This window comes from Leptonychotes weddellii, chromosome 7 (genome assembly GCF_054177405.1).
Source record: "Leptonychotes weddellii isolate Sample4059 chromosome 7, ASM5417740v2, whole genome shotgun sequence".
In the NCBI taxonomy this organism is placed as follows: Eukaryota; Metazoa; Chordata; class Mammalia; order Carnivora; family Phocidae; genus Leptonychotes; species Leptonychotes weddellii.
The window spans coordinates 56,225,853-56,252,274 of record NC_138375.1 but is presented as its reverse complement, the minus strand read 5'-3'; the positions used below and the strand labels follow the sequence as shown (position 1 = coordinate 56,252,274).

The 26,422-nt window shown below is 49.7% G+C and overlaps 1 protein-coding gene across 2 annotated transcripts in view; it reads left to right on the top strand.

Moving 5' to 3' along the window:
- SH3PXD2B (SH3 and PX domains 2B) overlaps window positions 1-26,422 on the top strand; it is a 109,558-nt gene that overhangs the window by 57,925 nt on the left and 25,211 nt on the right. The window contains exons 5-10 of one of the 2 annotated variants that reach the window (XM_081826324.1): window positions 4,668-4,759; window positions 8,755-8,780; window positions 16,822-16,956; window positions 21,642-21,746; window positions 23,267-23,350; window positions 26,005-26,126. In XM_081826324.1, coding sequence (XP_081682450.1) covers window positions 4,668-4,759; window positions 8,755-8,780; window positions 16,822-16,956; window positions 21,642-21,746; window positions 23,267-23,350; window positions 26,005-26,126 — 564 coding nt within the window. The remainder of the gene's footprint in view (window positions 1-4,667; window positions 4,760-8,754; window positions 8,781-16,821; window positions 16,957-21,641; window positions 21,747-23,266; window positions 23,351-26,004; window positions 26,127-26,422) is intronic. The other variant, XM_081826323.1, reaches the window with a different exon arrangement.

The following is a 26,422-nucleotide window of genomic DNA, read 5'->3' as shown; positions in this document are numbered from 1 at the left end:
CCTGGGTGGCTCAGTTGGTTAAGCGACTGCCTTCGGCTCAGGTCATGATCCTGGAGTCCCGGGATCGAGTCCCGCATCGGGCTCCCTGCTCGGCAGGGAGTCTGCTTCTCCCTCTGACCCTCCTCCCTCTCATGCTCTCTGTCTCTCATTCTCTCTCTCTCAAATAAATAAATAAAATCTTTAAAAAAAAAAAAAAAAACAAAAAAACAGTATGGAGGTTCCTCAAAAAATTAAAAATAGTGCTACCATATGATCCAGCAATCCCACTTCTTGGTATACATCCAAAGAAATTGAAGTCAGGATCTGGAAGAGAGATTAGCACTCCCATGCTAGCACTATTCCTGATAGCCAAGATGTGGAAACAACCTGAACGTGGTATATACATACAACACAATACTATTCCGCCTTTCGAAAGGATATTCGACAATATGTCACAATGTGGATGAACCTTAAGGACGCTTTACGAAGTGAAATAAGCCAGTCGCAGAAAGATAAAATCCCACATGATTCCACTTACATGATCTGAAATAGTCAAACTCAGAATCACAGAGCAAAATGGTAGTTGCTGGGGGCTGGAGGGACAGAAAAACTGGGCGTTACTAACCGACGGGTATAAAGTTGCGGCCAAGCAAGAAGAGTAAGCTCTAGAGATCCACAGTACAACACCCAATAATACTGTATTGTGCACTTAAAATTTGTCACGAGGATAGATCTCGTGGTGAGTGTTCTTATCACACTGAAATAAAATTTTAAAAATATAATGAGAGAAAAGTGGTAATTCGCTGGGGCATTCATTTTGAAGTTCAAGAGGGTTGAAAGAACTGAGAAAACCCAACTCCCTCACTAGGTGAGGCATTGTTATTTAGCAGAGCCATCTTGCTGGCTCTAGAATCACCTCCCGGAACCACTACACTACTGTACTTGATTAATACAGTACCGAGAGACAAAGAGTTAATGTTGTCAAGCAGCTAGTGTATGATGGAAATCTTAAAGCCACTTCCTCACTTACTCTGTAGCACAACCTTCCAAGGTGGGTGTTTGTGATTTCCATTTTACAGATGAGCAAACTGAAGCTCAGAGAGGTGCTGGGACATGGCCAGAGCGAGAATCAGGAGCTGGGGCTATCTGACCTTTTATCATGACTCTCAGCAAACAGGACTCGTTCTGCTCACCTCTCCTCTCATGCCTGCATCGACCAGCCACATCTATCCAAAGGGCCAGGATTCTCTCCGGACAGAACTGAGTTTTCCTGGAATTGTGGTTCTTTGTTTTTACTGACCGAACACAAGACAATTCTGGAGTATTTCAGAAGCAGAATTATTTCTCTGCCCCAGGTCATGTTTTTATGTTAGCCTGTCCTTCCAAAATGAAAGGGGTAAACATCAAAGCATTCAGTGCCGCCTTTTATTAGTAACTTGGCTGTATTTTATGGTTTAGGGATTTGGCTTTTACTTCCTAGGAATTGCTCAAAACCAAAAGGGAACTTGGCATTGTCAGGAGGTTTCCGTGGGCCTCGTTGTCCCTTCCCTCACTGGTCCTTTTGGAGCCTCTGATCATTTCAGCAGGGAGCACCCTGGGAGGCCCCCCGTAGGTGGAGCCATGGCCACCTCAGGGCCCACCCTGCTCTCCCTCATGGCATTGGTCCAGGGAATACTTTCAACCAGGCATCAGGGGCTCCCCAACACTATCTAGACCTCTGGGAAGGTGCAGGAGGAACAGCCGCATACCCCTGCCTTCTGTGGGTTCGGGGTGGAGGAGCTGGAGTCGGCCAGCCCTGGGCTCTCCAGTCCTACCTACTTCGCCAGATCTTCCATTTCCCCATCTCCGAAATGGGCCAGCCCTGCCAGGATTGCATGGAATGACACAGACGAACGCCTTCTGGGAGCCGTCGAGTGCTGAGCCGACATAAGGGAATGGTGTTCTTGCAGTCTGGGGGCAACCACAAGATTTCTGCACACAAAGCAGCCAGGACACACCACGGTCCAGCATATAATCAGCTCCTTCATTATGTGGTTCTAACTGTACGAACTACAGGATTTCAGAGGAAAGCGAGACCAGCAGGGGCCCCGAAGACAGCAGCTCGTCCCAAGCGGAATGAATCCTCCAAACCAGAAAGAGAAGAAGGTCAGAAGCTAGAGGCAGGGGAGGGAAGCGCCTGCTCTCTCTCTTGGCCTCTCTGCCTCTGGCTTGGAAAAGATCAGTCCCTGGGGATTTGCTGCAGAGCAGGAGCTACTTCAGTAAAATCAATGAGCCACAAATAGCAGGCCCTTCTGGGGTGAAGAGCTTGGACAGTGACTAGGGAAATCACCCTGCTAAAACAAGTCCACCGACCTCACGTCTTCTTCAGCTTTAGGTATGAGACAGCTTGAACCTGGGGGTCTGGCTTAAAGTCAGAGCCGGACTCAAAGGCCGTATAGGGTCAGCTACCCAGGTGACCATCAGTGGGTGAATGAATAAACAGGATGTGGCATAGCCAGGGACGCCTGGGTGGCTCAGTCGTTAAGCGTCTGCCTTCGGCTCAGGTCGTGATCCCAGAGTCCTGGGATCGAGTCCCACATCAGGCTCCTTGCTCAGTGAGGAGCCTGCTTCTCCCTCTCCCTCCTCTGCTGCTCCCCCTGCTTGTGCTCTCTCTCTCTGACAAATAAATAAAAATCTTTAAAAAAAAAAAAAAAAGAATGTGGCGTAGCCATAGGGTGGAATATTATTCAGCCTTGAAAAGGAAGGAAATTCCAGCACCTGCTACAGCATAGATGAACCTTGAGGCCATTAGCTAAATACAAGCAGCCTGGCATAAAAGGACAAATATTGTATGATTCCACTATATGAGGTACTTGGAGTAATCAAATTCATACAGACAGAAGGTAGAACAGTTGCCAGGAGCTGAGGGAAGGAGGAATTATTTAATAGGTACAGGGCTTCAGTTTTGCAAAATAGAAAGCATTCTGGGGATGGTTCCCTAACAAGGCGAATGTACTTAATGCCACTGAACTGTATGCTTAAAAATGCTAAAGATGATAGGGTGCCTGGATGGCTCAGTCTGTAGAGCAGGTGACTCTTGGTCTCGTGGTCATGAGTTCGAGCCCCACATGGGGCATGGAGCCTACTTAAAAAAATGATTAAGATGGCAAATTTTATGTGTTATTTTACCACAATTAAAACTTTTTACTTATTTATTTATTAGATTTTATTTATTTTGACAGAGCATGAGCAGGGGGGAGGGGCAAAGGGAGAGGGAGAAGAGGCTCCCAGCAGAGCAGGGAGACCCACGTGGGGCTCGATCCCAGGAACCTGGGATCACGACCTGAGCCAAAGGCAGACACTTAACCAACTGAGCCACCCAGGCGCCCCTAAAACTTCTTAAAAATCAGAAAAATAAGTCAAAATACCCCTGAAACCTTGAGGAAGGGACCACTGGAGACCCCCATCCGTCTCTCCATTACTCCATCGTATGCCAGGAGCAGCGTTGGAGCACCACTTTGCAGGGGATGAATGGGAGGTGAGCTTTTAGAGGTTTGTTATCTAGCAAATATAGGACATGTTTTTTTCCACTCCCAACTCACTCAACACTTGCAGGAGGCTCATGAGAGGCACCCCGGAACTGAGGCCTTCTGTGGAGAGGAGCAGAGTCTTGCCTCCCTCCAGAGCAGGAACTGGCGGGCTGAAATGACAGGCAGAATTGCCCATGCTCTTGACGTCTGGGCATGTGCGCAGGCGCGCTCCCTTCACAGAAGTTTGTACGAGAATGTGTGCATGACGCAGCTCTCCTGCACTGCGATCTGCATCCTCAGGCCCCGGGCCAGAAGGGGCTTAAATAAAGATCTGTTGAACTAAGCTGTTTATTCATGATGGAGCTTCGTCTTAGTTTCATATTCTTTCGGGATCGGGATGTACCCATCCTTCTCTCATATTGGACACAGACACCAGTGCAGTGCTGGGCCCAGAAATCATGTCTGTTGAATCATTGAATGGATACCTGTTGGGAGATGAATGGGCATAACGAATGCCTAGTCCCCGTAGTGCCCTCCACCCACTCCTTATCCAACCCGCTGGCAGACACCTGAGGCTCCTTTAACTGATGAGCTAGGATGGCAGATTAATATGGACTGGGGCAGTGACAGATGCCAGATGTTTCTAGCCCTCAGTAGCCTGGACACTTCTAACCTCTACCCAAATCATAAAGCAGTGCCCTCGCTGTAACACTGCAGCTCTGTGAGTTAAGACACGCATGCAGGCATGTTGGAAACCAGCTTAGCGTTCACCAGTAGGCAGCTGGGTCAATAAAGTACGATACATTTGTGCAATAGACACCCTCAAGATCCAGTAGACATGAAGTCATAGAAGAATAATGACATGGCATGAAGTCCCCAGTTTAGTGTTTTAGATAAATGTATACATATTCTTTGCTCAGATATGCCCATAACATGTATGTGCACGCCTGTGTGTGTGTGTGTGGTCCCCAAACCAGCAGCAACACCAGGGAACTTGTCAGATATGCACATTCTCAGGCCCCACCCCAGACCTACTGAATCAGAAAATCTGGGACCCAACCGTCTGATTTCACAAGCCCCCCAGGTGATTCTTATCATACCCAAGTTTGAGAAGCCCTGACTCATGGCGTGTCTGACACCCCTCTCCTTCCTTTGGACTCATTTGTGTCTCTTCTCCAGGCCCTGATCCAGCTGCCCCCCTATATCTCTCAGTGTGATGAGGTGCTGCAGTTCTTTGAGACAAGACCCGAGGACCTGAATCCCCCCAAAGAGTAAGTTGGTGTGTGGACTTCCCTAGAGTGTGCCCTCACGGCCAGCCCTGCTCCCAGGCCGGGCCCAAGAGGAATTGGAGTAGAGCAAAGTAAAAAATTCAACTTGACCACCGTGATTGAGCCCTTGTGGGGCCTTGCTCCATGTGGCCCGCACAGGGGAAGGAAGCTGGCCTAGGGTCGCTCCTGGAATCTCCTACATGCCTGCACGTACGAGGCACGCGTGGAGAGTGGTGGAAGCGGGAGCCTAGATGCCCTTGGGGTGGGGCCTTGCCCACAAGGGTGAAAGTGCTCGTGACCGTGAGGGATATGGATGAATGAATGACAAGACCTGCTCGAGGTCTCAGCGCTCGTGAGTGACAGGGCCGGGGCCAGAATTTGATCCTTGTCATCCAGGGTCTAACACTGTCCCAAAATGTTCACCCCAGCCCCTGCAGCAGACAGAAAACACTCCCAGGTGCCTGTCTCTGCGTAGCCAGTGGTCCCGGCAGCCCAGGCACGCTGGAGAGACTCTCCCCCCAGCCTGCTGGCTTTACACATCAGGAGTTGATGGCACCGATGGCCCTGCCCGCCCGAAACACTGACCTACACATAGCGCTTATTAAAAAAGTTTAATTGTGGGGGAAACCACCATGCGTGTCTGCGGAGAGAAGAGGTCTCTGTAATGGAGCAGTCGCAGGGCTGGGGGTGGGGTGGGGACCAGCCCACAGGTGCGGGGCGGTCTGGGGTCAGAGGGGCTAGAGCCAGCACCTGTCGGGAAGGGCTGAGAAGTGCCAGCCAGGCTCTTGGGCCAGAGAGACAGAACAGGTGCAGGCGCACGCACGCACACGTACACACAAGTAGAACAGCCGCTAAAAATACAAAACGTAGCCTAGACTATACCAAAGAAAGCACAAAGTACCAGCTGTGATAAGCCAACAGCATCCTGCTGGAGTATATGTATCTAGTTCCAAGAGGCTTCCTGTAAAGAAGGAAAAGGTTCCAATCTCTCTGTCCCTTCCCTGCTATATGACTTTGAACAAGTGTCTTGACTTCTCTGAGCTTCTGTTTCCTCATCAGTAAAGTGGTCTTGGCTAACCTCGATCCCATCTTGGTTGTGAGGATTAAACACCATCCTGCCTGTAAAGGAGAGCCTGGTGCATGGCAGGTACCTACCTGGTGAGGCCTTCCTGTCTTTAAGCCAGGCTTTGACGTGCAAGGAAGGTGGGGAGGTTGCTGAAGGCCCAGGGGATGGCTCTGGGGCCACAGCAGGCAGTCAGTCTCAGGTGGGCCTTGGTTGTTGGTTCAGGGAGTAATGAAATAGCAACGAAACAGCTGGTCCCTTGATCAGGATCCTGAAGCTCATACCTGAGTTAGGGCTAAAGATGGAAACTGGGGGTCGTTCCCAGCAGTCTTTAGGGAGACAGAAGATGGATTCCAAATGGTGCTGTTAAAGGAAGGTTTTTTTGCTGCCAGGCATAGGAAAACTTGGGACCGTCCCAAGCATGTCACACAGAGAAGATGATGTGCCTGGTGAGCCCACACATGCTGCTGCTTGATCCCAAGAGCCCCCCGCTGCCCCTAACTGCCGGCTCCGGCCAGGACAGCAAGACAACCAGCAGGAATATATGGCAGGCAGGAGCCCAGGACTTCAAGGAGCCCAGACCGTGGCTCAGGTCACAGGCCTTGATGGCAACTCAGGCAGATGGTGCTTTACACAGAGGCAGCCTTGAGGGACCTCTGTGGGTGTGTCTTGGAGCTGGCCGCTAAGAAGGAGACTTCACCTACAGGCCAGGCCAGGGTTTGGTCAGGAGAGTGGGCCCCAGCTGGGCTCCCTGGGTTCTGATGTTGGGTGAGGTGCTTCATCTCTCTGGGCCTCCGTGTCTCCACCTGTGAAATGGAGTAACCCTCAAGGATTATTATGAACGTTCATCAGGTGGGTCCAGATACAGCACTCTGACCAGCACCCTGTACCCAGTAAGTGCCGGTAAACGTGAGCTAGATTATTCGGCTGTTGCTCTCACCCTCCCCCGCACAGGGGCGATGAAGTTTAGCCCCACTGAGGTAATGCGTGGCCAGGGGACAGCACAACCAACCAGCGCAGCCCAGCGCTGGGGCCAGGCCCTGCTGCTCCTCCCAGGTGCACAGCAGTGCAGCCCCAGGCTCAGGGGATTGGCTTAGCCCCCTCTCCCTCTCCCACGATGCCCGCGATGACAGGGACAGGGTCATTACATGCTGGTGAAAAAGCCAGACTTGAAAATCAGACTGAACTTGACATTTCTCCGAAGAAGATACACAAATGGCCAATAAGCAGAGAAGAGAAGAAGCTGCTCAGCATCGTTAGCCATCAGGAAATGCGAATCCAAACCACAACCGCTGGAACGGCTAGAACCAAAAAGCAGAGAGCAGTGAGTGTTGTCGAAGAGGTGAGGAAACTGCATTGGTGTGCGCTGCAGGCGGGCTCATAAGATGGTGCAGCTGCTATGGAAGACAGCCTGGCAGTTCCTCAAAAAGTGAAACCGAGAGTTACCATGTGACCTGGCATTCCGTTCCAGCATAGACCCAAGAGAAATAAAAATACACGTCCACACAAAAACCCGTGTCCACATTCACAGAAGCAGGATTCGTAAGAGCCAAAAATGTGGAAACAACCCAGTGCCTCTCAGCTGATGAACACGTCAGCCAAGTGTGGTTTACCCACACAGCGGGGTTTTATTCAGCCATAAGAAGGAATAAAATACTCATCCGTGGTACAAGGTGCTTGGCCCTTGAAAACATGCCACCCGAAAGAAGCCAGTCACAAAGAGCCTCGTACTGTATGATCCCATTCATATAAAACGTCCAGAATAGACAAATCGTTAGCATCAATAGCAAATTAGTATTTGCCAGCAGTTGGGGGGAGTGCGAACAGCAAATGACTGTTTCTAGGTACAGGGTTTCTCTTTGGAATGATGAATATTTTCTGGAATTAGACAGTGGTGATAATTACACAACCTTGTGAATATGCTAAAAACCAGTGAACGCTGCACTTTAGAAGAATGAATTTTATAGTGCATGAATTATAGCTCAATTTTTAAAAATCAGGTAGATCTGGGTTCAGCTTGCACCTTGCTAGCTGTGTGGCCTTAGGCAAGTTACCTAGCCTCTCTGGGCCTCATTTACCTCATCTAGAAAATGGGCATTAAAAGAGTACTTCTTTCCAAGGGTTATTATAAGTATTAAATGAGTGAACTAAAAGTACCCAGCCAGGGTACTGGCACAGGGTAATAACACTTAGTAATTATTAGCTGATGTTACTACTGCCACAGCATGTCTCAACCCAACCATCTGGTCAACCTCCCTTTTCCCTTTATAACATAGGAAACCTTTTTACTAATGGGATGCTTTATTTATAAGTATTTTGTAATCCCTGATTTGTAATATTGTATTGGTAATGCAGTTGTGTGTATAAATTCCGATGTGGCTGACAAATAGAAGGGAGTGGGTACTCTTTATTCTGTATGAATCCTAGCCCACAGTAGTGTTCTCTAGGTCACAGCGAGAGAGACGTGTTTTATTTACTGATATCTAGACTTCTACCCAGTTTTCGTGCGTTCCGCTTACACCTACCGCCGAGAGCTTTCTGCTCCATGAGTACAGCTCAGGGCAGCCCTAAGAAGTGGGGCAGGGCCTCTGCTGTGCCTGCCGAGGTGGGCATCAGGCCCTGTGCAACATGGGGGCCTAAGGTTGTTTTCATACTGCATGCCCCCACATCAACCCCTCCCTAGGGCCCCCTGCTCTGCAAATAGAGTAGACATGCTGGTCCCCGGGGTGCTAGAGCACTTACAGGGCAAAGGGAGAAGAATAAGAGGAATTCTTTCTTTTTGAAAGAATCTGGGTCCCCGGGGCTGCCTCTGATTATGTTCTTTCACTGGAGATGTTGTGGGATGGAGAATCTCAGTTTCCTAATGGAATAACTCACGTCACCGTGTAACCCTACTGACTCGTTACTCTCTCCCACCCCCTTCTTTCCTGTGCAGGGAGCATGTTGGGAAAAAGAAATCTGGTAAGAATATTTTGCATTTTCATTCTTTCAATGTTCAACATACCCCTGCTGAGCACCTCTGATCGCCAGGCCCTGGGCACTGCCTGAGGAATACAGCATGTGACTGGGTGGATGGATGGATGGATGCTTGGTTGGTTGGTTGATATTCCAGCCTGTTTCCCAGAAAAAGAATTAGAGGTTGTTGCATCCTATACCAAAAAGGTACAGACTGGATAAGACCTGCTGTCTTTCCCTGAGAATGCCTCAGAGGAGTAGGGGAGCCCAACACCCCCTGACCAGATGTAGGGGGTTAGGTACCTCTTCTCTGCTGTAGACAGAGGAATGTGGTGCCTCACAGCTGAGAGCATTCTTCCCAGGTGTTGGAAGGGGTCAAAAAAGAAGAGACACTGGGTCTTGAAGAGTGAGCAGGAGCTTTCCACAGAGCGAAGGGCGGCTGGGGTTGAGGAGAGGTGCACAGGTGGGAGGCCCAGCCTCCATGCTTCCCTTAGTCGGCCACTGTTCTGGGCAGTAACGGCCACCCTTTCCAGCACCTCTGGCGCTCACTCCCTTCTCCCGAGCATCAGTGCCCTCCCTTCCCAGCCTCCCTTCTCCACCCTGGAAGGCACAGCTCTTCTCTCTAGAGCAATGATGGAGAAAGAGAAGGTGGGGATTCGGGTATGCACAAAGGAATGACTCAGTCTTTGCAGGCCTGGGGTTGACAACTTTAGATTCACAACAGTCTGACCTTTCCTTCCAGCAACCCAGGATTATCCGCCCCCACCCCATATCTGCAAAGTCCCCTGCCCACAACCCCCACACCTACAGCCAGCATGGTCTTCAGAGCTTCCAGAAGTCTAAGTTCTTGTATGCATCTAGGACTCCGGGAAGATTGAGAGCATTGATAATGGTGTAGGGAAAGAGGGGCCAAGCAGAGATCCTGGATGTGAAAAAGGATGCCTCCTCTCATGGCCCTCAGTTCTCTCATCTGTAAAATGGGGATAATAATAGTAATCTATCTTGGCGGATTATTATAGGATTTATAGTAATATGTACAAAGCACTTAGAACAATGCCTGGCATATTTTAAGTGCTGCATGTTTACTGCTACCATTAATTCAAAGCACATGGGCGTCCCTGTCCACATTCAATGGCTCTGGTCCCTTTACGGCCCCCTGGGTACAAGGCCTATGGTCAGCTTTATAGGGCCCCGGCCATTCTAGCAAGGAAGAGTGGGGAGGAGCTGGGTCTCTTTCCCTCAAGGTCTGGCGTCTGGAACGAACGCCCTCCTTTTCCCAACCAGTCTGTTTACAGCTCCACTTTCGGGTTTAATAGGTACTGGCCGGGGCTATGGCATCCTGTTAAAGCTGCAAGTGGTCCTTGAGCTCTGAGCATAATGATATGTTTCTTAGAAAAGAACAGAGAGGAGAAGAGGCATAGCCACTCTTGGGCAGGTCACAGAGTTTCTGGCTTTGAGTGTGCAGAGACATTCCTGGAGGGAACGGCTTAAGGAGAAGAGGAAAGAGACAACTCTGGTTTGCAAAAACCAAAGTGTCCGGTCAGAACAGGCTTGATGAGGGGACTGGTCTGGAGGAGTGAAGAGGTTCTAATTTGTGGTGACGACTATTACATCATTCACCTGCAATGATGGGAGATGGATTTATTTATAGTTCAGCTGGATGGAAAATAGCATCTTTCTTCATTCAGGCTAAAGACCCATGCTGGAATTAGCCTTATTTTCTTATCTGACCTTTGAACACTTCCTTTGTGTTAGAACTGGCCTTCCTGATTGACTGTGAAAGGGATTTAAGGTTGACAGCCCAAACCCTGAGATTTCTGTGCCAGAACTCTGAATTGGAGAAAGCTCATTTGTCTCCAAAATTTGCCAGCCATGGCCAGCTGGCTGGCTCCTGCAGACTTGGGCTAATATGGGCTCAACTTTTGCTCATCCAGCAGGAAAAAGTCCTCCCACCAAATTTAAGAGGTCATCTGATTATTTAAAGAGCATCTTTCTTCTTGATTTTTCTACCCTTTACTTGTTTCAGTATCCTCTAATTTACTGGCTCTTTCAGCAAGACTGGCAGTATAGTGAATTTCTGGAAAGAAAATCCTACTTTATCATTACTCACTGTATTAGTCTGGCTTGGGCTGCCATAACGAAGATACTATTGAATGAGTGGCTTAAACAACAGAAACTTATTTCCTCACAAGTACGGAGCCTGGAAGTCTGAGATCAAGGTGCCAACACCATCAGGTTCTGCCAAGAGCCCTCTTCCTGGCTTCTAGACTGCTGCCTTCTCACGGTGTCCTCCTATGGCAGAGAAAGAGCAAGAACAAGCTCTCTGGTGTCTCTTCTAGTAAGGGCACTGTCCCCATCGTGGGGGCCCCACCCTCATGACCTCATCTGAACCTAATTACCTCCCAGAGGCCCACCTCCAAATGCCATCCTATGAGAGTTAAGGCTTCAGCATATGAATTTTGGAGGGACAAAATGCAGTCCATGCAGTTATCTTTAAAATTCAAGACATGCCATCATGAATAAAAACATGCCAGTTAGAAAATTCTGTGGTACCTTGGGCACTGTACCTCTTGAGAATATTTTATAGCACTTCCTCAGTATTAAAATCACCCTTCCACTGTCAGATTTCTCTGCTGACCTGTTTGTTCTCTTATTCCTGCTGGACCACAAGAATGACGTTCCTTACATAGGAATACTTAGATGTCAAGCTTGCAGCTCCTAGTACTTAGCTACCTGCGTCAACTTCCAGGTATTGCTGTTACTACGCATTATAGAGCTTCGGCGCAATATCACTGCCCACCAGTAGGTGTCTCCACCTAGCGCCCAACTGGCCTGAAGCCTAGTTTGAGAATCCTGGTCAAACGAATGACGTTTTCATGAACTGAGTGCTCTGGGTAAAATGAAGGCAGAAGAACTGGTGCTGGGAAAGCAGCCCCAAGCACTCTCTTCCAAACCACTTAACGGCAGGAACTTCCGTGTAAAAAGCTGCTGTCCTAGAAGAACAAGGAGAGGTCGGACACAGACGTGGCCCCTAGCGAGTCTTGGAGGAAGTGCGGCCCCGAGCCCTGGGCTCAATAGCAGATCTGCTCGCACCAGCCCAGAGTCCTAAACCTTGCTCCCTGACCTCCGCATTGCCTGCACTGGTGTCTCGTTTGCAGTGAGTCCCGTGATTTTCTGATTCTGTCACTGCCCTTCATTCTCCCAAACCCCCTTGGCAGCCTGGTTGGGAGAGTTGGTGCAGAAATGAGTAGATCAGTCCATTGATCAGAATCCTGAAAACTGGGTGTGGTACAAATGTACCACCATCAGTTGTTCAGACTGAGTGGCAACAATGAGCTTTCTGGACCGAGTAACCAGACTTGACCCTGATTCCATCAAAGCTCTGTCCCTGCTTAGAGGCAAGAGGGAGTCGTCTTGGTTGCCCCTGAGATGGACAGGTGCCTGCTTTAACTGTCAGCATTGTGTGCTCTTAGGAGGAGGCCTGGAGCCATGCAAAGCAGAAGAGTTTCTAGAATTTTCCCTTTGTCGATTCACTCCACAAATATCCATTGAGTGTCTGTGCTAAGTGCTGAGAGGACAAGACAGACACAGTTATTGATTAAATGTTTATTAAGTACCTACTGTATGCCTGACAGTGCTCTAAGCCTCTAGGGAATGCAAAGGTAAACAAGATGTGAGAAGTATTCTTACAGTCTGGTAGAAAAAATAGATGGTAAACAAAATAAAATATTATAAGTGCTCTAAAGGAAGGCATTTAAATTTATTTCTGGGGCAAGAAGTCCTTTAAAGGTGAGTTTTAGAATATTCATTTTTTTTCCTTCAGATATTTATTGAGCCTAGTAGGTGCCATCCACATTCTAGGCCAGGGGTTAGCAAACTTTTTCTCTAGTGGGCCGGATAGTAAATATTTCAGTGTTTGCAGGCCACATACAGGCCCTGTCAATAATAATAATAATAATAATAATAATAACTTTTCCTCTTCCTCTCATTCTCCTTTACAACCCTTTAAAAATACAAAAGCTTTCCTGGAGTGCCTGGGTGGCTCAGTCAGTTAGGCATCCAACTCTTAATTTCAGGGTCCTGAGTTCAAGCCCCACATTGGGCTCCACACTGGGTGTGGAGCCTACTTAAAAAAAAAAATCTTTCCTAATTCCCCTTGCACCAAAACAGACCATGGGCCCGTGAGCCTTTGGATAGGGAATCCAACAGTAAACAGGAGACTGAGTCCCTGCACTCATGGGGCTTATGTTCTAGAGTGGACAGACAGACAGCAAGGAAACAAGTAAATACACAGAATCTGTGTTTTTTTTAAACACTGTGGTGAAATAAAACTAGGTGAGGCACTCAACCCCACCATATAAATTATACAGAATATTGCTCTTGAATTCGGGACTCTCCTTTTCTTGCCTTTATATACATTAAACGTATGTGAATCTTAAAAAAAAAAAAGCTAGGTGAGGCAGAGCAAGGTGGTCAGAGAAGATCTCGTTGGTGAGATGCCGCGGGAGCGGGAACCTGAACCGTGCCACCTTGGGGAGTGTGCAGAAGAAATGACCAGAGGGCTTGGGCGGGGCCCCGTAGGCCACTGGGCTTTTCCTGAGTGAGGTGAAGCCATTGCAGGGTCGTGACCTTTGAGGAGCACGATCTTACACAGCTTTGGAAAGGATCACTGTAGCTGCTGTGTCAAGACCAGATTGTGGCAGTCAGGGCTGGGGCAGGAGACCAGTTAGGAGGCTAAGATTAGGTGGTCCCCACGTGAATGCAGGGGAGAGGAGAAGGCATCCCGAGCAGAGTGAACAGTCTATATGCAAAGGCACCTTCACGCTTTCCGGTTTTATAGGTACGCCAGGGGTAAGGTGGCCAAAAGACAAGACCATAAAGGCCAGCAGAGCCCAGGTTGTAGAGAACCTGAGGGCAGTGGGGAGCCATACCAGGTGCTGAGCAGTGAGCAGCGTGGTCAGTAGCATTTTTGGAGCGAGCACTCTGCAGTATGGAGGACACCCCAGAGGGGCAGGATGGAGACCAGTTTACACATGCCGTTCCCCCACCACCACCATCCCAAAGAATCCTCACTCAGACCCTGGTGCAGAGCATGGGGCTCCGTGAGGAGGGGAGAGGAGTCAGGTGACAGGATGCTATAAAGAAGGTCCACCCGCATCAGACCTGTGGCTGGGTGAGCAAGAAGCCAGACCTGCCTCCAGGTGGCAGCAGAGAACCCCCCCAGGCAGGAGCACAGCTGACCCAGCCCCCTGACCTCGTGCGGGGAAGACCTGGGCACATCTCTGCGAATTCACCTGACTGTGTAGTGGCTGCTTTTCTCCTGTCTCTCCAGTTCTTTCTGTTGGGTTGAGAGACAGGGAAGCACAGTTGCCTGGAGACAGCCCACCTGAGCGCCAGATTAGACGGGTAGCTGCATTCCTGGCGTTGGGATCCCTAAGGCAGGCTGTATCCTGGGATGAAAGCTATAGACGCTGGTCTCTACCTATTGCATCCCCTGGGGAAATTGTCCCCAGCTCGCAGGGGCCAGGAGCCTCCAGCAAGCCAGCATCTGCCTCCGCTCCCTCACGTGATGGGACCTCTGTGGGCACAGTGCCTGGCGGTTCAGGACACCGTCGACACTTCTGCTGTCAGGAGCTTCTGATCTCATGGGGGCAGCGGGGGGGCAGTAACCAGCCTGCTCAAAGGCTACTCCCGAACGGCTCGAGTGGCTGGGCTGGCTGGGGTGCACTGTCGTGCTGGAAGCCAGGAGGAAGTTAGCCCTGCAGCCTGACCTTGGGGGAGGTGCTGGAAGAGGAGAGAAGATAGCCCAGAGAGACGCAAGGAAATCAGACCCAGCCTGACTGGCCCCGGGAGGTGCTCGTGGGGACCCACAGGGAAGGAAAGCAAACGGGCCTCAGACCACCCTTCCTCCCCTAGCATCTTTTCTTTCCTCACCTACCCGCACCGTGCCCCCACCACACCGGAGAGCCTCTGAGCCGGGTGGACCTGGTTCAAGTCCCGCTTTGTCACCATCCAGCTGTGGGACCCGAGGCAGGTCACTTGATGTCTTGGAGCCTCTCTTTTCTTGTCTATTAAAGGGGGGTGGCTGTACCCGCCTTCCAGGGTGGTTGCGTTGACATAGTTTATGTATGATGTGTAGCCTGTGATGGGCGTTCATGCGAGGCTCCTTCCCTCCCGACCTGCTCCCGAACCTTCGGTCTACATCTCCGTCTCTCTTCTCTGCTCTCTTTCTCTGTTCCCATGCTTTCTGCGCCCAGGGTGGCCCTGGGCCCCTCGCTGGCTCCTGTTTCCCTCCGTTATCCTCAGCTGGGAAGAGCCAAGACTCGGTGACACTTCATCCTGCTACAATGGCCTATTCTGGTTTTCCACATCAGCGATTCAGAGCACATGGTTCTAACAAAGGGCTTTTGTTCTGCTTCTGGATGCCAGAGGCTGGGGTGCCCTGGCATGCTGGTGAATAACTTCACAACCAGCTTTCTGATCAAGAGCCCTGCTTTGTAGCATTTGCCAGTATCCATGGTGTAAATACTCCCGCTGTGGCCAGTTTCAAGCTACCAGCAGGGCGTCACCCAATAGAGCTGGGAAGGGGTGCGCAAAATTGCCTAGGGTGAGCTGGCCCTTGCACACCACTCCGTTACTGGGTGTGTTTGGACACAGAAATGTGGGATTTCCTGGATATTTCAGTTGCTTATGGAAACAATAAGAGGGAATACTGTGAATCGGGACTTTCACAAAACCAGGGCCCTGTGGCCACAAATGTCAGGCTGCCCTCCCATCCCATTCAGTCTGCTACTCTCAAAGGGCTGTTCCCTTCTCTTTGGAGTCTCTGAACTCAGATGTCCCTTTACATCACCCATATTGTAGGATGTCTTCCTTTATTAATCAGGTGTGTCTTAGTACTCAGCCAGGACCTCACAACTCCAGAAGGCACCGTCCACATCGCATCCTGTGGAAACAGCCTCTCCTGGAGCACCTGTCCACGCCCTTCTCTTCCCGCTGCCACTGCCCTGGTCCAAAGCCACCATCGTCTCCTGCCTGACAAACCCATGACCTTCCATCTGGTCGCCTGCTTTCTTTCTTGCCAGCCTCTAATCCACACTCCATGTGGCAGCCAGAATTATCTTTCTAAAGATGTAAATCTGCACTTGTCATTCTCTCTTAAAGGCCTTTAGTGGCTTTCTCCTTGAGGGTTAAAAAAAAAAATCCAAACTTCTTACCTGCCTGTTCTGACCCATGCTTAGCTGTGTGTCCTCATAAAGGACTGCTCTCCTCGCTCACTGGGCTCAGCCCCCTGGCCTCCTCCCAGGCCCCTTCCTATCTGAGAGTCTGCCTGCATCATTCTTTCCCCATTCTCTCATGTCTCCTATTCATGTCCCCTTCTTAGGGAGGTCTTGCTGACCACCCCATTGAATGTGACATCCCCTTTCCCGATCATTCTTGGTCCAGCATCCTAGGTTGTCTCCAGCAATGCAGCTATCAAAAACCAATACTTACATTATCCTGTATACTTATGATTATATAGATCTGTTCATGTGTCTGTCTCCCCAACTACATGAAGTTACTTGAGATTGGGAGTCATATCTGTTTCATTCACTTTAGTCCCCCCCAGCACCTAATAGAGTGTCTGGAATATCACTGGTGACTTCATGAATTCATAGATGAGTGATTTTTGGATGGATGGATGGATGATGGGTGGATGAGTAATGGCAGAGGGATGAATGGATGGAAGGGAAGATTGATACGAGTGAATGCACTTTCCCACTAGGCCGTCAGCTTCTTCAGGGCAGGTACCATAATCTTGACGAACTCTGAATCCCCAGTGGCTCACACAGTGTCTGCATTGAGTAGGCACTTGGTAGATTTTGGTGGTTGCATGAGCAAATTAAGAAAATAATGAATAGATGAGGTGACCTTTACGATAAATCCTATAATAGCTTCTTTCTGTCTTTGAAGTGTTCTCCTGACCCACCCTACTCCCCGGGCTCCTGCTCCTTCATGTGTGGGGTGGTGGCTAGAGGTGACATCTGATAAGGTTTTATATCCACAGGGGGTGACCTGACCTCAGTGGACCCCATGGTCCTGGAGCAGTATGTGGTGGTGGCAGACTACCAGAAGCAGGAGAGCTCGGAGATCAGCCTCAGCGTGGGGCAGGTGGTGGACATCATTGAGAAGAACGAGTCAGGTAGAGGAACCAAGCCACCTCCCTCCCTGCCCTACACTGTCACCAAGCCCCTAGGACAGGAGATATTTGGAAACACAGAAACTGCAGTGGCTGACCTGAGCTGGGCAGTTTCCACAGATCTAGCTGACACCCTCTTAGAAAGCTACCCCTGTTTGATCACAGGGCTCAAATATCCCACTTGGTCACAACTCACCAGCATCCTGTTGGATCAGTTGTTATTGATTTATTCTGAGGGTCGCTTTTCATGAATGTGTCTTCTGGTTGCAAAGCACTTGGAGACACGAGTCCAGCATCCCACTGGAAATTTGCCTTTGGTTACCACAGGAGTCTTCGTGAAGGCTCCGTCAGCTGTGGGCTCTGATGGGATGGACACATCACCTGTCATCACAAGGACCCCTGGTCATGTACACTGGCCAGGTCTGGGACAGAAGGTGGTATGATCAGACACTTAGCCTGAGTTTCCATCTGAACTCTGCATTTCACAGCAGTCCAGCTTGCTGCTTCTCTCTGGCCATCCATTCTCTCATATGCAAAATAGAAAAAGCTTCAGGGCACCTGGGTGGCGCAGTCGGTTGAGTGTCCGACTCTTGGTTTTGGCTCAGATAACGATCTCGGGGGGTCGTAGGATCAAGCCCTGTGTCAGGCTCCACGACCAGCCCAGAGTCTGCTTCTCCCTCTACCTCCACCCCTCCATCCCCCTCCCTCAAAAATAAATAAATAAATCTTTAAAAGAAAAAAAATAGGGCACTTGGGTGGCTCAGATGGTTAAGCATCTGCCTTTGGCTCAGGTCATGATCCCAGAGTCTTGGGATCAAGTCCCGCATCGGGCTCCCTGCTTAGCAGGGAGCCTACTTCTCCCTCTGCCCCCCCCCCCTCTCTCTCTGTCTCTTAGGAATAAATAAATAAAAGAAAAGAAAAAAAATAGAGGGCGCGCCTGGGTGGCTCAGTCGTTCAGCGTCTGCCTTCGGCTCAGGTCATGGTCCCAGGGTCCTGGGATCGAGCCCCACATCGGGCTCCCTGCTCGGCGGGAAGCCTGCTTCTCCCTCTCCCACTCCCCCTGCTAGTTTTCCTGTTCTCTCTGTCTCTCTCTCTGTCAAATAAATAAATAAAATCTTTAAAAAAATAGAAAATAGAGAAAGCTTCTACTTCAAAGAACTGTTACAAGGATCAAATGAGATGCTACCTAGCATGTGCCTACACCTAGGCCCAGCACACAGTAGGTCCTCAGGAATGTGGGTTTCCTTTCCTCTTGCCTTCCTTAGCCACAGAGCAACCGCTGGCACCACTGAAGGCAAAGAGCAAGGAGTAGCGATGAGCAGATTCTCTCCAGGAAGAAGTGGCATAAACCCACTGGCTTCGTTGTGCCTAAAATGTGACATTGCCTAATAATATCATTAGCAGGCCAATGTCTGTGACACCCCAGTAGCTAGTTATGGGCCAACAAATAGAGAGGAAAGACTATGTTTGCAGCAGCATCTGGATCATGTTACCATTAGTCATTAGATCGGCATTAGCCAACCAAATTCTTTAATACAGCAACTGCCATCCCGCATCACAGCTGAAGAAACAAGACTCCCAAGTACTGTGCTTACTCACCCAGGATCTCACTGACAAGTTACAGAGCTGGAAGTCCAAACAGTTCCAGCTGGCTCCGAGGCCAGGTGACTCTCTATTCCTGGGAATGAGTATATACAGATGATCTAATTATTGGGAATGAGTATATGCAGATTATGGATGTGGCTAGGATACCCCGCAGGGACTAAGGAAGGCAGCCTCTACGCGCCCCCCCAGCAGCCTGTGTGCCTGAAGTCGGGAAGAACACGTTGCTGGGAGAAGAGTAGGAGCTAGGATGGGGTTGCTGAGGAGAAGCCTGGTATGTCCAGAGGCAGTGGAGGAAATGGGGCCCACAGAAGGTCACATCTTCCAGTGGCCAACAAACTGGCAACATTTATTTTTAATTATATTTTACTGACCCAAGTAATATGTGGACACATTCTTCTTAAAACATTAATGATAAAGTTAAAATCTATCCTTTCCACTGGCTTCATTCAACCTTAGTCCACTTTCCAAACCCCAGATAGACCTTCTATCAGTTTACTATGAATCCTTCTTGATAATTGTATAAACACATACACATATATGTATGTGTGTGTCTTCATGCATATGCATGTATACACATGTGTGTTTGTATGTGGTCTGTATGTCTACATGCCTGCACATGTGTGCCCATGTGTAGATGTAGAACCATATGCACACACTATATTTTGTGTGTGTTGATATAATTTTATCATTTTTTTAACCCCAGTGGTATCATTCTGTTACATTTTGATCATTTTGATCTGCAACCTGCTTTCTAGTCAACATTTAGCTCTTCTTATTCCTTCAATATCTACATACTATTTATCTGAATAAACCGTGTTTTTCTCTCGCATGAACAGTGTATGCATGCACACTGTTGAGTGTTTCTTTAGGTTAGATACAAGACATAGTACAGAAACATACGTACACAGATTTTGAATTTTAAGATACTGCCGAATGACCTGCCTCCAAACTGGCCATGACAATTTACTCTCCCCCTAGCAACAAGGAGGGATTAGGGCAGATGGTTGAGAGCTGAGACTTTGAGGCTAGGACCACCGAGGTTTGAATCCTGGCTCTGGCGCTTTCCTTGTGACCTCTCTCTGAGCCTCGGCTTCCTCATCTGGAGAATGGGGCAGTCACATGCCACTACAGGACTAGTGTGAGGATCCAGCCTGTCAGAAGCAGATGTGAAGCGCTGACCCAGTCTGGCGCACATTGCTGTCATTGTTGTTCTGTTGGGACAGTTTGCTTAACCCCCACACAAATACCTACAAATAGGAGTTCTTAGGAAGACATATGACATACCTTCTAGTTTCTGGATTTGTCCACCCCGTTCACTCACTCACACACATGCACACAGTTCCCAGCCATGAAAACTTGTATTTTGTTTTTTATTTTTTTTTTAAGATTTGTTTATTTATTGAGAGAGTTGGGGGGGAGCAGAGGGAGAGGGAGAGAGAAAGTCCCAAGCAGACTCCCTGCCAAGCGTGGAGCCCAATGCAGGGCTCGATCCCACGACCCTGAGATCATGACCTAAGCCAAAACCAAGAATCAGATGCTTAACCCACTGAGCCACCCAGGCGCCCTCCCAAAACTTATATTTTAAAAGGAGTGTCCAGTTGATTAAAGCAGCTGACTTCCACTTCAGGGAGGTCAAAAGCAAAGGCGTCCCTGTAAGACCAGGAAGGCTGCTCAGTAGTCTGCCCCTTCCTTCTCTTCTTTTTTGGGGTGTCCAGGGCTTGGAGCTGTGTGACCTTGGGGAACAAATCCTGTTTTTCTTTTTCCTTTTTTTTTTTTTTTTTTTTAAGATTTACTTATTTATTTTAGAGAGAGAGAGCACACATGTGAGCAGGGGGAGGGGCAGAGGGAGAAAGAGAGAGAGAATCCCAAGCAGACTCCCCACTGAGTGTGGAGCCCAGCGTGGGGCTCCATCCCAGGACCCTGAGATCATAACCTGAGCCAAAACCAAGAGTCGGATGCTCAACCAATTGAGCCACCCAGGTGCCCCCAGATCCTGTTTTTCCATTTATATTCTGCAGGGCCAGTTGGGCCATGTGTTAATTTACCATTGCCGTTGTGCCCAATTACCACAAACTTAGTGGCTTCAAACAATATAATTATCCTACAGTTCTGTAGGTCAGAAGTCCAAAATGGGGCCCACTAGGCTAAAATCAAGGAGTTGGCAAGGCTGAGTTCCCATCTGCAGCTTCTGGAGAGGATCTGCTTCTTTGCCTTTTCCAGTGTCTAGAGGCCACCCCATCCCTTGGCTCATGGTCCCTGCCTCCGTCTTCAGAGCCGTGCTGCCCCTTTCTTGTCTCCTCCGCAGCCGCGTCTCCCCCGACTTATTCTGCCCTCCCTATAATTACATGGGGCCCACCCAGATCATCCCAGATTGCCCCCTATTTTGGTTTGGCTGCTTTGCGACCTTAGTCCCAGCCTGCAACCTGAATTCCTCTGTGCCACGTAATTTACCATATTCACAGGTTCCGAGGATTAGGACACGGACATCTTTGGCGAGTCATGATTCTGTCCACCACAGGGTACGAGCTCTTTCTCTGAAGAAGGAGGGCCTGTGGGTCTGGGTGAGAGGCCTCTCAGGCAGTTACACTGCAGCCAGATTGACCCTGACATGAGCAAATGCACAATCAGTGTCTCGGCCAAGTCATTAGAACAGTGGCTTCAGCATCAGACAGCCCTGGCTGCACCTAGCAGCTCTTGCCTAAGCCGTGTGAACTTGGACAAGTCTACTCACTTCGTAGAGCCTAGGTTTCCTCATCTGTGCCATGGGGATGATAATGTGAAAATCAGACAAAATAGTGCAAGTAAAATGGCTAGTGCCTTGCATACCTTAGTGCAGATAGCTGCGTTCTTTACCGTCGTCATCCAGGATGACCTTTCTGTCCCCTGTCCCAGACTCAGGAGTGGGTTTCTTGTTGGGCTGCCCTGAGCAGTTAACACGGGGAGCTGTGTTCCACGATAAAATGGCGACTTCTCGCCCTACCCTGAGCGTTGACTTATGTAGTGGCTGAACGTGTTACTATATTCCGACCCCCAGACTTCACCCCTAACCCAGCTAACCTCCGTCTGCACTCTCATCTTCCCAGGTTGGTGGTTCGTCAGCACTGCCGAAGAGCAAGGCTGGGTCCCCGCAACCTGCCTGGAAGGGCAGGACGGTATGCAGGATGAGTTTTCCCTACAGCCCGAAGAAGGTAGGAAGGAGCTGGAGCCTCGCGCTTGCCGGAGAGACCTCTGCTGGTCCCATCACCCATGTAGGGACCTCCTTACCCAGCCCGTCCCTGCTCTTCAGCCTCTGCCCCCAAGTCCCATTGGCTCGCTGGCTCAGGACATGAAGCCAGGCCATGGGGTTGGGGCTGACAGCAAGCCTGCCCTTTCTTAGGGGCTTTTGGGAGCCAACCCAGGTGAGCCTGGCCAGAGCTGGGGCCCTAACACCTCCATGGGACCCGAGGAGGGCCCCAGGCTGATCACCGTCTGCACCTCACTATTCTTTCCTTGAACTATGCCGGTGGCCAGGATGCTGGGGCTCCTACCAGCTCATTTGCAAGACAGCTGAAGCTTTCTATAAGCTTTCTGTGCTTTCTCAGTGACCCGGGCATCAGGATTAGGGGGGACCCTCTCCACTTACACACACACACACTTCGTTTCTAGGAGAACGTACCCGCCAGGTGTCCCAAAGGGTAGTTCCTGCAAGGCCAGAAATACTACCACCCAACTGACTCCCGATTTCCCCACTAGGAGCATTCCTGAAACCAGAGGACAAGTTCATCTTAGCTAATAAACAGAAGGTTTTGAGAGCCAGACAGACCTGAATGTGAATCATCTCTCCCTACTTAGCCCCCTCCTCTAACAGTGGAAATGATGATGTCTATATCATGGGATTTTTTTTTTCTTAATTAAATGAGATTCCATATGCAAAGCATTTGCCAAAGAAGCTGAAACAATAAATAACCAGGAACAGTTAATATACAGCTGTGCCTTATCCCGGATTGAACATCTGGGCCTTTTAGCTGACTGTTTGGGGGAAAGCACAAAACCATTTCTGTGTTTATCAGGAAAGAGGGTGAGAAGAAAGGGGATATTTCTGTGCTCAAAAGTTAACAAACAAATGTGTATGTGGCTTTGCATTTAGCGTTATTAGGGCCAGCACCCCTCAGAGGAAAACGTCTGTTGGGTTGCTCAGTTTTGTGGGGCCCTCCAGGCACTAGGGGCTGGGCCAACTAAAAGAATCAACTCAGATTCAGGGGTTGTGATATACTGCATTGAAACTGTAGCTCCCTTCGACAGTTAATGATGACCATTACGGGCATTCCTCTGTAATGGGATTGATGATTAACCCCATTTTACAGATAAGGAGACAGGCTCAGAGAGGTAGAGACACCTGCCTGGGGTCACACAGCTAGAAGATGGGAGAGATACCACATTTTCCTAAGTCTGTACATTTTTCTTCGCCCTGACACAAGGGCTTCCCTTAGTACCTCTTTGTAAGTCACGCTAGGAATAGAATTATGTCCATGGGGGCCTCTGCACCCAAGTCCAAGGTTAATACTCAAGAACTTGGTCCTTTTAAGACACCTGGGGCTTGGCATAGGCTCAGAAATAATTACTCCTAAATGGGAACACGTGCTTGGTGTCCCCTTTGCCTCCAGACACTGGAAGTGCTTTCTCCTCACCTCTGCCTTCTGCCCTTCACCTCCACATGCTGCCTGTCCAGTCTCGTGGAGGTACTGGTCTTTGCCCCGGCCCGTGGGCCGCCGCCGGACTCTGGGGGACTTGTATGCCATCAGCTGGCGTCAAGGTGCCTACCTTGGGGGTTTCTTCCCTGGTCGGTGTTTGGAGCCGGGTCCCTGCATCTGCATGCGCCTTCCTGCTCGGGGACTGTCCGTGCCTGTTGCATGTGAGGAACTGACCTAGTCTGTACCCTGTGTGTGTTGGCATGTAGGTCTGGGCAGTCTTTCTCAGCCTGGGGCTCTAAAGTTTCCCAGGTTAAAAAATAATGCCTGGGGCCTCTCTAAGGCTGAGCCAGTGACCTGTTTCTGTCATCAGACACATAATGAGGGAAAGAAAGCCATGTCAAACTGTCCCAAGCAAAAAGGAAAGTGTACTAGCTCATCCCTGAAAAGTCTGGGAAAGGACTAGCTACAAGCATGGCTGGATCCGGGGGCTTAAAAACGTTGCCGGGACCTCGGACTCCCTCTCCCCACCTCTGCTCTGCTGTCGGCCTTGCTGACACTGTTTTCTCATGACAGCAATTCCGGGTACCTTTCAGGGATTCAGGGATACCCACCCAAGGAAGTGCTTCTTCAACACAAGGCCTAGGACTGGGGCTGACTGACCTGCCTGGGTCACATGCTGTCCCTGAACCCATCACAGTGGCCAGGGGAATACAGCACTTTGGCCAGGGCAGGGTCATGCGTGCTCCCCCTCCCCCGAGCAGTGGTGAGGTCAACCTTACCCAGACTGTGTGGACAGAGGCTGGTGGCGCCAGCAGAGGAAGAGCAGACGGCTGCGAAACAGGCAGGGTCAGCAGGCACCTGCCAGCAGTCTGTGTGGTCTCCCACCTTGAGCTTTGTTAGGGATTGCTGAGTGTTTCATGGAGCCCAGGGAGACTGTCCCTGTGTAATTCAGCTGAAGGATTGGGCCTCACGGGAGTCCAGGGCCCACAGGACTGCCTGTATTTAGTCTAGGACCCAGGCAGCACCCCTTCCCCCCCAACCAAATAGAACTGCCATGCATCTGCGGGCTTGAATGACCCCCCTGCACCCTCACAGCTCCCACATCCCACCCTGCAGCCACCATGAGTGAGGGAAACAGCTAACTCTGCTGTACATGGGATCTGTGTAACTCGAGTCAGCTCAGCCCCCACAGAGCAGATCAGTGGGCTAGATCAATCAATAAATAAACTCCCCGCGTGTCTGCCGCCTCCCTTGACACCAGTTGGACAGGCCACAGGCAGCCTGTGGTGTTTTCCCAGAGAGAGACCTGCCGTCAACACCCACGGCCCACAGCTGGCTCAGTCACTCCCTGGGGGCTGGAACGTAACCAAAACAGGAAAGCCCTTTCCTCTCCTTGCCTGGGTCCGCTGGGACACGCATCCGTTCTGTCTCAGCAGTCACTGCTGACAGGGTGGAGCATGGGAGCTCTTCTCTTGTTCTCGCGAGGACCCTGCCGGAGTGTGACAATGAGCAGTCTCCCAGCAGAGACTGAGCAGCGGTCCCGTGGCTTGGAGGGGAAAGAGTGGGGAACCACGGAGAGTGACCCAGTTACATTAATGAAAATTGAAGCAGGCAGTGATTTTACCATATGTGTGTGTATGTATATACGTGTGTGTGTTTATATATAAAATCATGATGTGGCACACTTAGAACTGAGACAGTGTTAAATGTCAATTATATCTCAATAAAAAAAACCCAAAACATTCAAAATAAAATTGAAGCTTCAGGCATGGTTGGATCCAGGGGCTTGAAAATAATTAATGAAAAACCAAGATCAGTTACCAGCTAGGTAACAAAAATTGCTTTAAAAATTAAAAAAAAAAAGAAAGATGGGGCACCTGGGTGGCTCAGTTGGCTAAGTGTCTGCCTTTGGCTCAGGTCATGATCCTGGAGTGCTGGGATGGAGCCCCAGGTCAGGCTCCCTGCTCCGCGGGGAGTCTGCTTCTCCCTCCTCCTGCTCATTCTCTCTCTCTCTTTCTCACTCTCTCTCAAATAAATAAATAAAATCTTTTAAAAATTTTTAAAAAGAAAGAAAGTTACTTGCTGTCACCTCCTTGATAGTGATTTCAGCCTGAAACTATCTGCTGCCAAAAATCCAGCTCATCCCTGACCCCTCTACCAGCAGGAACTGTGGAGGAGCCACAGAAGAGTTAACCCCCTCTGGCATGAGCAAGGTGACTCTCACCAGGCCCTTCATTTACTAAATATTGACTAATTAAACAGTTACACAGTGTTCCCGGTGCCATGCCCCGTGCTAGAGACAGAGGAATGAATGAGACAGACAAAAATCCCTACCTTCATGGTGTTTATATTCTAGCAAGGAGCACAGACACAAAATGCAATAAATAAGTAAATTATATGCTGTGTTAGAAGGCAATTCCTGGTATGGGGGAGAAAATAAACCTACATAAGGGGGATGAGGATGCCATGGGTCTGAATACTGCATAAAGCAAGGTCCAGGAAGGTGATCTTGAAGCACAGCTTTGAGGAAGGTGAGGATGAATGTGTGACACTGAGGGATTTCAGAAGGATTGGGACCTGACCTTTGCCCTGCATCCTGTTCCTGCTTGCACAGGGTCATCCAGACCCAAATGAGGGCCTAGATGGTCCCCAGAAATTTCTGGAGGAAATCCTTCCCTCTGATGGGCAAGGCATCTCGTGGATCACAGCCTTGGCCATCAGCATCTCAGGACTCTCACAGTCCTTGACTTAACCCAGCATCCCTTTGTTCCCACAGAGGAGAAGTACACAGTCATCTACCCATACACAGCTCGCGACCAGGATGAAATGAATCTAGAGAGAGGGGCCGTGGTGGAGGTCATCCAGAAAAACCTGGAAGGCTGGTGGAAGATCAGGTACCTGCTGCAGCTGGATGGGTTTCAGGTCACACGGTCTCTGGGTGCCCAGAGGTCTATATGTGATTGCAGATGGATGGGATAAGGTTTTCACCTGAGCCATAAAAGGATGCTTCTCCTCGGTGCCCTTTGGCCTCCCTCCCTATCCAGATCCTTCTCTAAAAATCCATAATAAGCAAAACCTCCAAATACACAGATGGCAGTAACCCCATTGAGCAAGACTGGTTTCTACCTCCACGTGTTTCTCGTAAGGAGAAGCTGTGCTGCCCTGTGTGGGCGATTTCCCACCCCAGCCCTGCT